The sequence below is a fragment of the Physeter macrocephalus genome, chromosome 15 (genome assembly GCF_002837175.3).
Source record: "Physeter macrocephalus isolate SW-GA chromosome 15, ASM283717v5, whole genome shotgun sequence".
Taxonomy (NCBI): domain Eukaryota; kingdom Metazoa; phylum Chordata; class Mammalia; order Artiodactyla; family Physeteridae; genus Physeter; species Physeter macrocephalus.
Genome location: NC_041228.1, coordinates 77,797,735 through 77,810,474, shown reverse-complemented (window position 1 = coordinate 77,810,474; position 12,740 = coordinate 77,797,735). Strand labels below are relative to the sequence as shown.

General features: G+C 43.4%; 1 protein-coding gene across 1 annotated transcript; it reads right to left on the bottom strand.

The window, feature by feature from the left end:
* Positions 1-1,263: 1,263 nt before the first annotated feature.
* Positions 1,264-1,779, bottom strand: LOC102990468 (EKC/KEOPS complex subunit TPRKB-like). The gene has a single exon (XM_055091018.1). It carries the CDS (start codon positions 1,752-1,754, stop codon positions 1,317-1,319), a length of 438 nt encoding a protein of 145 aa, XP_054946993.1. The 5' UTR covers positions 1,755-1,779; the 3' UTR covers positions 1,264-1,316.
* Positions 1,780-12,740: the final 10,961 nt, after the last annotated feature.

Below are 12,740 nucleotides of genomic sequence, written 5' to 3'. Positions count from 1 at the left end.
CAGACCCGCGCCTCATCGGGCCGCCGTGCTGGTAATATTAGCGGCACACGCGGTGCTGTTTTAGCAGAGTACTTTCTAACCGTGGGCCTGTAGTGTACACGCCTAATCCTGTTTCACTCTAAAGGTAATCACAATGCTTTACGTTAGTTTATGAAACTGTATTAAAATTAAATGGGGAAATTCATAATCTATTCTTTTCCTCAGACGCCAGAGCGCGTTTTTCAAAAGTAAGAAATATGTCCATTTTTTTAAAAAGTACCACAGAGTTTTTTTTTACTCTTCTGTTCAGAAGGGAGAAGCTACTCACCTTATTGTTATTATTAAAATTCAGGGATTCTGAACTGAAGAACTGAACTTTCTTCTTTTAGAGATTATGTAATATCTTCTTTTCTAAGCAAGAGACCTACTGAACTTCAAAAAGAGGCACAGGTACAACCCTATTGCTAAACAACATGGCACAGAACGAAAGAACTACCTCATTTAAAAGAAATAGGCCATGAAATAACTTGGGGAATATCTTCATTATGCACATATTGCCATTGTCACAGCATCTGTAAGAGTCTGACCTAGAGAGATGTGTGTGCTGTTAAAACAGAATTTACAGGACTTCCCTGGCAGTCCAGTGGGTAAGACTCCACTCTTCCAATGCAGGGGGCACGGGTGCGATCCCTGGTCGGGGAATTAAGATCCCACATGCCACGTGGCCAAAAAAAAAAAGGATTTAAAAAAAGAAATGAGAAGGATTAGAAACCCTTCAGCGATGATCAGTGACATTTAATCTGAGGCAGACCTTCTAGCTGTGTGTGAGATGCTACTGTGGTTTGCGCAGAGCTTAGGAAATTCAGCCTCTTCAGATCAGGGCGCTCTGTTGACAAAGGTAGCTTTTTGTTTTTGTTTTTCTGAGTGAATTAATAACTAAGCCCCTTAGGCAGAACTAGATTCTCACATGTGTAGTTAGGAGAAAAATACACATGTGGGTAGGAGCCTCAGCATGGAGACTGATAAACCACAGCCCGGATGCTTGGCTCGCTCGTTGCTGCATAGGAGCTGGGCCAGGAGGAGGTCAGGTCAGCATTGAAGAAAGACTGGGTTGGGGGGACTGTCACCCCTTGAGTCCAGCCTCGCCGCGGGGGGTGCCACGGGAGGAGAGAGACTGGTGGGCAGGGCAGCAGCAGGGGGACTTTTTTTTTTTATAATTGCTGAAAATTTTTAATATTTCTGTCATTTCACAAAACATCTTTTGTTGACATTCTACAAATTATACCATCCAATGATGTCCCAATGCTTCCTTCTTGTGAAGATAGTTTATATATCTTTTAGACTTCCGTAATATTTGTTATTTCAGGGAGATTTCTGAGAGGAACTTGATGACCTTCTACCTGAGATATTAGGTAGTCTTGATTTATTTGTTTTTCTCCCTCTTCAATATAAGCAATCAGAACTGAAGTGTCATTTGCCGAGATACCAAATTTTTTCAAGGCCTCTGAAATATTGTTATTTGGGGAAAGATTGAAAATGATTTCAGTAGATAGAGTTCTCGTCTTCATTTTTCCCAGTTTGTAGAGGTGAACTGCTTTGTTTGCTGCCACAAGTATCTGAAACGGATCGACAGTCACTGTAGGATTTATTAATGAGCCATCAATGGCACCTTCCATGGCCTTTTGTCTCAAGTCTCCAGCATTTTTTACATCTTTACATAGCAGAAGTGTCACCCTGTATTCAGGAAACAGGTCCAGCTGATATGTTAACTGCATTTCCTCGATAAGCAGGATTCAGTGCGCCCAGAACCCAGGACTAGCTCCCTAGTCTATGAGCTCCTCCGTCATAACTTTGGTGAGTCGTGGCCTTATCAGGATGATGTATCGTCAGCTGACACATCAGGGAGAGACTAAGCGGATCATTGCCGGGCTGCATCCCAGGGCCGGAGCGCGCCCAGAACCCAGGACTAGCTCCCTAGTCTATGAGCTCCTCCGTCACAACTTTGGTGAGTCGTGGCCTTATCAGGATGATGTATCGTCAGCTGATACATCAGGGAGAGACTAAGCGGATCATTGCCGGGCTGCATCCCAGGGCCGGGCCCCAGGAGGCGCTCGATAGACGAGGACGCCGAGAATCACATCCGTTGTCTAGAAAATGGGTGCCGGGACTGCCAGGGGCCCTTTTTTATTGAGCAGCTACTGCATCCTGTGTGTTGTGCTCTGTTCGTCACACCTGTCCCCTCCTGTCCTGTCCTCCTTACCAAGGTGCTGAGTAGAGCTTTTCCACGGGAAAGGGTGCCGTGTAGTCTAATCACAAAACTTGGCATTAAAATTACTTTCCAAAGATACCGTAAGAGTGCTTCTCTTTTGTCTCAGATTATTAGCAGGACCTAGAAGTTTAATAGCTGAGACCTGGGATGCCTAATTTGTCCAGCTCGGTGCTGGGCTTGACTCACTGGATGGCCTTAGTGAAATCATTTTCCATCTGCGAGTGCGTTTCCTTACTGTTAAGTCAAAAATTAAAAATACGTATTGTCTTCATGGGTTATGGTAAGGACTAGCTGAGTAATCTTTACTAAGAAATTGCAACTTTTTAAAGGAAAAAAGGTATTTCATCACAGAGGAAATCTGTTTGGGAGTTGCCTGATCCTAAAGTGATATGATATCAAATAAAAAACGTTCTTCAGCCTCCTCAGTTAAACCTGGACTCACTCCAGGTTGCTTGATGCGGGCTAGGAAATGGTTCAGTGCCATGAGCAGCCGATCACTCCAGCCGGCTTCCAGAGGACACGGTGTGCTCAGGAGGGGGCAGTCTGTCTTATGCGCCTCCCCGTGGAGCTTCGCCCTCTCCCCCTGCACCACCAAGCTCACTCTCGCACGAGCAAAAGCCACCGCCCATTTTTCTTCGAAACTTATATGACCCCATTTTTTTGGCTGCAGACACATCTAGTCTGAGAAGCAGCGGCTTTTCTAATTTTAAACAGGAAATGCTGCGCCACTTACATTATTATTATTTATTTTTATTTTTATTTTTATTTTATTTTATTTTTTTTGCGGTACGCACAGGCTCCGGACGCGCAGGCCCAGCGGCCACGGCTCACGGGCCCAGCCGCTCCGCGGCACGTGGGATCCTCCCGGACCGGGGCACGAACCCGCGTCCCCCGCATCGGCAGGCGGGCTCTCAACCACTGCGCCACCAGGGAAGCCCACATTATTTTTTTTATACCTTTATTCCTCCCTTTAACTTGAGCAGCAGATTCTCATAGCTAAGAAGGTTTCAAGAGGCAGATTAGAAGAGTAGATAAAGCCTGAATTTGGAAAGCAAGAGGTGAGCTTGGCTACCGACTCTCTCACCGCCTTGGACGCGTAGAGGAGCTCTCAGAGGAAAATGGACACCCAAGGCAATGTCAAGGTCAGCCTGCACCTGCCCCCACTGCCCAAACAACTGAGCTTTAGGACGGAGGGCTCGGCTGAGGCCTCTCCTGGCCACTCACTGCCCTTCATGAGAGACTCAGACCCTGATTCTTCCTCCTCATCCTGGAGTTTGCCTTCGTTCTGACACATCTGACCCCGTGACCTCTTAGCTCCGTGACCCAGTGACCTTATTCTCTAATGTTCACGGCTTCCTGTTCTCACGGTGCGGTATGTGAAGTCTGAACCACATTATCTCTTGAAACTGCTCCACCTCCAAAATCACGAATTCAGACATCCTCCTTGCTGGTCACAAAGCCTGTTCCTGCCTCTTCTTGGGCAGAGATTCCCGCCAGCACCGTCCTTCGACCTCGGGGTGCCATCCACGCCCCTGCGCCGTCTCCCTGTTCGTGGGTCGCTCCTCTGTTAACTTTGCCAGGATTCAGGTCGGATGCTGCGGCTCCTCCAGCCACCACTTTCTTGCAGGCTCTAAGCTCACGTGCCCTTCTTTTTCTTGCACACGCCTGGCAAAGTTGAGGTGGGGTGACCCCGACTATACTCACCGTCTGTCCTTGCACCGGGCAGCTGGGCACATGAGCTTAGAGCTGGAGGAAAGGTCCCCAGCCATGCACACTGGTATCACTACGCACCCTGGACCACCAACCTCAGGGGGGCTCCTTTTGCCGGCAATCTCACCATGCTTCTCTGATCTGCTTACACTCCAGCCTCTGAAAAAACTTTTCAAACATTTTCTGTCATTTCCTTCAACCTCAAATATGCCCCACCTCTCCTTCATTGACTTTGGTTTTCATTTTTGTTTCATAAAACATAGAAATATCAGACAAGATCTCTTGGATTTTGGGCCGCCAGATCTGTACCGTCACCTGCATCTGTCCTAGTTTTCCTCTCCTCTTGATACAACCGAGTGGCTGTTCCTCCTCTAAAGAAGGATTACTTTACATCCTGCTCTGGTCCTGAAGATACGGAGAAGTGGTTTATGGTGGCAGCCATGTGGAGGTCATTGGTGACCCCTGAGAAAGCCACATGGAAGGTGCTAGAAGGTGAAGAAAACAACAAGACAGCCACAGACAACTCATTTGAGAAACTTGATTATGAAGGGAGGAAATTACTTACTGTTTTCTCCCAGACTGTAGGTTCTCAGCTGTCGCCTTCGTCCTCCCCTCCTTCCTCTCTACCCAGTCCCTTCCACCCTCGACCTGTGTCATCTACACAATACTAGCGACAGCTAGACAAGCAAGAAACAAAAGCCACCCTTCAACCTTGCATCTCTCAGAAATTGGCCTACTGGTTGCTTCTCTTCATGATACAATTTCTCCAGAGTCCTGTAGGTTTGGAGAAAGTAACTTCCAAAGAAGATGACAGAATCAGTTTAGCAGACCAACTCCACATTTACCGACTGCGTACTCTGTGTGGGGCGCTGGGTTCAGTAGCGGAACTTCATGGTTCCATAAGACCCAGCTCTATTCTCCAGACCTGCCGGTTGGCCCTGTGAAAAGGCCATGGTGATGCATCACTACCAGCAGTTGGTGAGGCCGGCAGGGCCCATGGGGCGCAAAGGAAGAAGGAAGATGAACCCACTCTGCAGGGGTCCGGAAAGGCGATGCCCAAGCTGGGGTTTGAGGGGTGAAGTGGAGTGGCTGAAAGGCAAGGAGCACGTTCCAGCCAGTGAAAACATGTGCCCAGAAAACATGTGCCCAGGTTCATGCAGGGAACCTTGTGCAGAAGCCTGGGGAGGAGGTGATGATGGAGGTGGGGGAGATGGGGCTGGACAGATGGATAGATGGATAGACAGATAGATGGTTAGATGGATAGATGGATAGATGGAAGGATGGATAGATGGTTAGACGGACAGATGGATAAACGGATAGATGGTTAGATGGATAGATGGTTAGATGGAAGGATGGATAGATGGTTAGACGGACAGATGGATAGACGGATAGATGGTTAGATGGACAGATGGTTAGACGGATGGATGGACAGATGGTTAGATGGATAGATGGATAGGTGGTTAGATGGATAGACAGATAGATGGTTAGATGGAAGGATGGACAGATGGACAGATGGATAGACGGATAGACAGATAGATGGTTAGATGGACAGATGGAAAGATGGACAGACGGATAGATGGTTAGACGGATGGATGGACAGATGAACAGATGGTTAGATGGATAGACGGATAGATGGTTAGATGGACAGATGGTTAGATGGATAGATGGTTAGATGGAAAGATGGACAGATGGTTAGATGGATAGATGGATAGACGGATAGATGGTTAGATGGATAGATGGATAGATGGAAGGATGGACAGATGGACAGATGGATAGACAGATAGATGGTTAGATGGATAGATGGTTAGATGGAAGGATGGACAGATGGACAGATGGACAGATGGATAGACGGATAGATGGATAGATGGATAGATGGACAGATGGATAGATGGAAGGATGGACAGATGGACAGATGGATAGACGGATAGACAGATAGATGGTTAGATGGACAGATGGATAGATGGAAGGATGGACAGATGGAAAGATGGACAGATGGATAGATGGAAGGATGGACAGATGGACAGATGGATAGACGGATAGATGGTTAGATGGATAGATGGTTAGATGGAAGGATGGACAGATGGTTAGATGGATAGATGGAAGGATGGACAGATGAACAGATGGATAGATGGATAGATGGATAGATGGATAGATGGATAGATGGTTAGATGGAAGGATGGACAGATGGACAGATGGACAGATGGATAGACGGATAGACAGATAGATGGTTAGATGGATAGATGGTTAGATGGAAGGATGGACAGATGGACAGATGGTTAGATGGATAGATGGATAGACGGATAGATGGACAGATGGACAGATGGTTAGATGGATAGATGGATAGACGGATAGATGGACAGATGGTTAGATGGATAGACGGATAGATGGTTAGATGGATAGACGGTTAGATGGATAGATGGTTAGATGGAAAGATGGACAGATGGACAGATGGATAGATGGAAAGATGGAAAGATGGATAGGTGGATAGATGGATAGATGGATACATCTCTGACCAGGAATGCAGAGGGGCTCACACAGAGGATGCTGGCCTCTTAGCCTCTTTCTCCAGCCCCAAGGACATCAGAATCACTGCATTCGATCTAGGTGTGGTCCTAGGTGTTAGCAGGTGCTGAATAAATGAAGAATGACTGAATGTTCTCTCATGAAACCTACCACATTATTGGTGTTGTTTAAATTTAAAGAGCTAATGTATCTAAAGTGCTTAGAACACAGAGTGTTCTCAGGCACAGAGTGTAAGAGGCAGTGGATCATAATGGTTAGGGCACCACTCTATGGGACTAGGAACCCAGGGTTTATGTCCTGGCTTCACTACTTACCATGACTTTAACCCAGTTACTTAGCCGTAATTCTTATAGTATGTCATTCACAAGGTTATCATGAGGGTTAAATGTGTTTATATGTGTAAAGCACTTAATGCTTTGTAACAATTCATAATAATTGTTCACAATTACTATTAATAGTCTGGTTAATTATTTTTAATAATTTAAATTGTGATTAAATAATTATTGACCATTATGATGAAATACCCTAAGAGCTCTGATTCCTAAAGCCCCCCTCTCCCAATGCATTCTTTTCCTGGCATACCTTTTGCTGAATTGGGGGATTCAGATCACTCATTAAGTTCGTCTATCAGCTGATGGAAGGCTACTTACATGTTTGACACCAGCATGGAAAATTGATAACGACCATCCATAGACTAAACATCATGATATAACAAAGTCTAGTAGCCTTTCTTCCTCATTTAAAGTATGATTGAATAATTCACGTATAAACTGGAATTATGTTCTGGAAGGCTAAAGAAATAAATAACTGCTCTAGGGACTTCCCTGGTGGCGCAGTGGTTAAGAATACACCTGCCGATGCGGGGGACACGGGTTCCAGCCCTGGTCCGGAAAGATCCCACACACCGTGGAGAAACTAAGCCCGCGAGCCACAACTACTGAGACTGCGCTCTAGAGCCCGCGAGCCACAACTACTGAGGCCCACGCGCCTAGAGCCCGTGCTCCGCAACAGGAGAAGCCACCGCATTGAGAAGCCCGCACATCACAACGAAGAGTAGCCCCCGCTCACCGCAACTAGAGAAAGCCCGTGCACGGCAACAAAGGCCCAACACAGCCAAAAATAAAAATTAATTTAAAAAGAAAGAAAGAAAGAAAGAACTGTTCTAGGTGTATACTCTGGAGGGTTCGCATGACATTCTCCCCATATTTTTTGTTTATTGTCATGTCAGCTTTCAGATTTATGGTTCAACTAGTCCAAAGAGCACGTATTTTTATATTCTGAAAAATTGTTATCAACCAACAGTGTAAAACAACAGAAACCGGTTGCAAAGCTTTCACTTTTAAAGAGTTTCCAAGCACCCTGCCCTTTTCCTAAAGGACTCTTTTCCCTTTTATGGATGAGCACAGGGCTCCAAGACAGTGTAAATAGAACTTCCTGTGCCAGGGAAGTGCTGGCTCCTGCAGAAGCCCAGAGCTCCTTTGGGAAAAGTTGATAGGAACTAGGAACGGTGTGTGACCTGAGGCACGGGAGTCAGCTGAGCCAGCAGGAGGGAAGCACATTTCACAGCCCCTTTGTGCAGACCCAGGTCCCAGAAGCACTTCTGGGAAAGTAAGTCTGGTGCCATACACACAGTCCTTGTGAAGAATGGCAGGGAAGCTGGCCCAGCTGGAGAAGGACGTTCCCAGATTAGACGCCCAAACCTTGGACCTGGCCGCTTTGGAGAACTGAGAGATGTCTGGAATTCCCACAATTCGGGGGTCCTATGTTTGACATGAGTAGAGATTTAAAAATCAGAAAAAACAAATGGATTCTGCACGCCCTAACTCTAGTCCAGTAGGAAATATTTGTCAGGGGGCTTACTGTTTACACATGAAGGACATGAAAATTAAAATCTATTTTCCTTCTTTCTTGACCTTAATATTTTCCTATACTTTTAAATTATAATAATAAAAAATTATTTATTCATGGTTGAGTTGCTGTGTAATTCATTCTGATAATTTTGATCTTTGACTTTTGTGTATTTCACAATCTCATCAATGGTGGCAAGAAAATAAATCAAAATAGTATAATGAAACCTTTTAGACTTACAATGATATTATGACAATTATAAATATTATTTTGATGATAGCTAACGTTTGCTGAGCACTGGCTTTAAGAGTCTCCATCAGTAAAAAACTGTTTGAGCATGAACCAACAAATTGTGTTTGCTAATTCAATGTAAAATATGCAAATACACCACCATCCCGTTATATTATGTACACTTACAAAGCATAAAAAAAATACAAATGAGAGGAGTGATGTGAATAAACACATAGAAGTTCTTATGTTTCCTTTTTGCATGATGGTAGTTTGTGTACTAATGGAGTATGGACACCCCAATTTGGAGACCACTCTGCAAACAGTGTATAAACTGTTATTATTCCCATTTTAAAGATGTGCACACAGAGGGGGTACAGAGGTGAAGCCCTTGCCCAAGGTCACTGGGGTACCACTGTGGGAAAGGCTACTGGCTGCTGTGCCATCCCTGTGACCTCATGACCTCTCTCATTTCTGTAGCCACTCCAGCTGCACTTCCAGGAAGCTGTACCATCATGCTAGTGTATTCCTATTTCTGTTCCTTCTGAATCCGAATATTAGATGCATGTACTTAAACAGGGTGTCCAGATGTGTTTTAGTCTTATCATCTGAGATCTTTAAAACACATTGAATCAATTTGTAACTTTATCCTTGGGTCCAGACATAAGCATTTCAGAATGAATTGAGATTCTTCATCTGAAACTTTCTTTCTTAATCAAGAAACGAAGCCCAGTTATTGGGTTTGCTGTGGTTAAGAGTAGCATGGAATTAAAATTGGAATTAAGAAAATGATTCAATTTAGAATAGCTTCAAAAAAAGGAATAAAATATTTAGAAATAATGAAAGCAGTGCAAAACTTGTACCCTGAAAACTACAGAATATTGTTGAAAATTTTTTTAAGTTTTAAATTAATGAAAAGATATCCCATGTTCATGGATTGGAAGACTTACTGTTTCTAATATAGCAATACTGCCCAAATTGACCTACGGATTCAACTCAATTCCTGTTAAATCCCAGCTGGCTTATTAGAAAAAATTTATCAGCTGATCCTAAAATTCATATGGAAATTCAAGGGACCAAGAGAAACCAAAACAATCCTGGAAAAAGAACAAAGTTGGAGGATTCACACTTCCCAATTTCAAAACTTACTACAGAACCACAGCAATCAAGATAGTGTGGTACTGGCATAAGGCTGGACATAATAGATCAACAGAATAAAATTGAGAGTCCAGAAATAAGCCCTCATATTTATAGTCAACTGATTTTTTTTTTTTTTTTTTTTTTTTGTGGTACGCAGGCCTCTCACTGTTGTGGCCCCTCCCATTGCAGAGCACAGGCTCCGGACACGCAGGCCCAGTGGCCATGGCTCACGGGCCCAGCCGCTCCGCGGCATGTGGGATCCTCCCGGACCGGGGCACGAATCTGCATCCCCTGCATCGGCAGGCGGACTCCCAACCACCGCGCCACCAGGGAAGCCCCTATAGTCAACTGATTTTTGACAAGTGTGCAATTCAGTGGGGAAGTATAGTATTTTCAGCAAATGGTGTTGAGAAAACTGGATATTCACATGCCAGAGAATCAAGTTGGACCCTTACCACGTGCCATATAAAAAAAAAATTCAAAATTGATCAAAGACCTAAATGTAAGAACTGAAACTATAAACAATTAGAAGAAAACATAGGTATAAATCTTTGTGACCTCGGATTCTGCGCTAGTTCTTACATATGGCACCAAAAGCACAAGCAGCCAATGCAAAAAAAGATAAACTGGACTTCATAAAAATTAAAGTTTTTTTTTTTTTTACTTCACAGGACACTTTGAATAAAGGACTCCAGATAGTAAAAAGCAGCCAAAAGAATGGAAGAAAATTTTTGCAAATCATATATCTGATAAGGGACTTGACTCTAGAATATTTAAAGAACCCTTACAACTCAATAATCAAAAGAAAGTAGCGGGCTTCCCTGGTGGCGCAGTGGTTGAGAGTCCGCCTGCCGATGCGGGGGAACCGGGTTCGCGCCCCGGTCCGGGAGGATCCCACATGCCGCGGAGCGGCTAGGCCCGTGAGCCATGGCCGCTGAGCCTGCGCGTCCGGAGCCTGTGCTCCGCAACGGGAGAGGCCACAACAGTGAGAGGCCCGTGTACCGCAAAAAAAAAAAAAAAAAAAAGAAAGTAGCAAGAAACCCAAATGATCCAATTTTAAACAGGAACAAAGGATTTGAATAGATATTTTTTAAAATGATACACAAACGGCTGATAAGCACAGAAAAGATGCTCAATATTACTAATCATTAGGAAGTGCAAATCAAAACTATAATGAGATACCAATTCATACTCATTAGGATGGCTATTATAAAAAAAACAATCAAATAAAACAAACTGAGAAAATAACAAGAGTTGGTGAGGGTGTGGAGAAACTGGAACACTTGTGCATTGTTGGGGGGAATATAAAATGATGCAGCCACTGTGGAAAATGGCATGGTGATTCCTCAAAAAATTAAACAAAGAATTACAATATGATTCAGCAATTCCACTTCCGGGTATATCCCCAAAGAACAGGGGCTTGAAAGCAGGGACTTGAAGAGATATTTGTGCAACCGTGTTCATAGCAGCATTATTCACGATAGCCAAAGAGTGGAAGCAATCCAAGTGTCCATGGACAGATGAGTGGAGAAACAAAATGTGGTGTATACGTACAATGAAATTTTATTCAGCCTTAGAAAGAAAATTCTGATAGATGCTCCAACATGAATGAACCTTGAAGATACTATGCTAAGTGAAATAAGCCAGTCACATAACGGACAAATACTGTATGATTCCACTTATATGAGGTACCTAAAGCAGTCAAATTTATAAAGACTTTAAGCAAAATTGTGGTTTCCAGCGGGGAGGGTAAGGGGAGAATGGGTAGTTATTGTTGAATGGGTAGAGTTTCAGTTGGGGAAGATGAAAAATTTCTGGCGATGGTTAAGGGTGATGGTTGCATGACACTTTGTACTTAATGCCACAGAACTGTATGGTTTAAAAAGTTAAAATGGTAAATTTTATGTCATGTATAATGTACCATGGTAAAAGAATAAATTAAAAAAATAATAAAAAGACAACCCAATTAAAATATGGCCAAAGAATCTGAATAGAACCTTCTCCAAAGAAGATATACAAATGGCCAACAAGTACATAAAAAGATGCTCAGTATCACTAGTCATTAGGGAAATGCAAATCAAAACTACAGTGAGATACCTCTTCACAGCTTCTAGGATAGGAGTAATCAAGAAGACAGATAATAAGTGTTGATGAGGATGCCGAGAAGTTGAAACCCTCAAACACTGCTGGTGAGAATATAAAATGCTGCAGCCACTTCAGAAAACAATTTGGTAGTTCCTCAAACAATTAAACATAGAATTACCAAGTGATCCTGCAATTCCACTCCTAGAGAAAAATGAAAACAGACATTGCATAGACCTTGTACATGAATGCTTATAGCAGCATTGTAATAGTCACTAAGTGGAAACAACCCAAATGTCCATGAATACATAAAGTGTGGTATACAAACAATGGGATATTATTCTGCAATAAAAAGAGATAAACTACTGATTCATGCTAAAACATGGATGAACCTTGAAAACATGATGCTAAGTGTAAGAAGCCAATCACAAAGGACCACATATTTTATAATTCCATTTATACAAATAAGCAAATCGACAGAGATAGATAACAGGTTAGTGGTTGCCTAGGGCTAGGGAAGGGGGTGGGGTGAATAAGAATAGATGACTATACACCTACTAGAATGGCTAAAATCAAACAAGTTGATAATACCAAGTGTTGGCAAGGATGTGGAGAAACTGGAACCTTCATACATTGCTGGTGGAAATGCAAAAAGGTACGTCCACTTTGGGAAACAGTTGATGTTTCTTAAAAAGTCAAGCACATGCATACCTATAACCCGGAAATTCAACCCAGGAGAAATGAGAAACATACACCCACCCAGACTTGTACACAAAAGTTCATAGCAGTTTTATTCATAATAACCAAAACTTGAGAACAGACTTGTGGTTGCCAAGAGGAAGGGGGGTTGGGGGAGGGATGCACTGAGAGTTTGGGATTAGCAGATGCAAACTATTACCTAGAGAATGGATAAACAACAAGGTCCTACTGTATAGCACAGGGAACTATATTCAGTATCCTG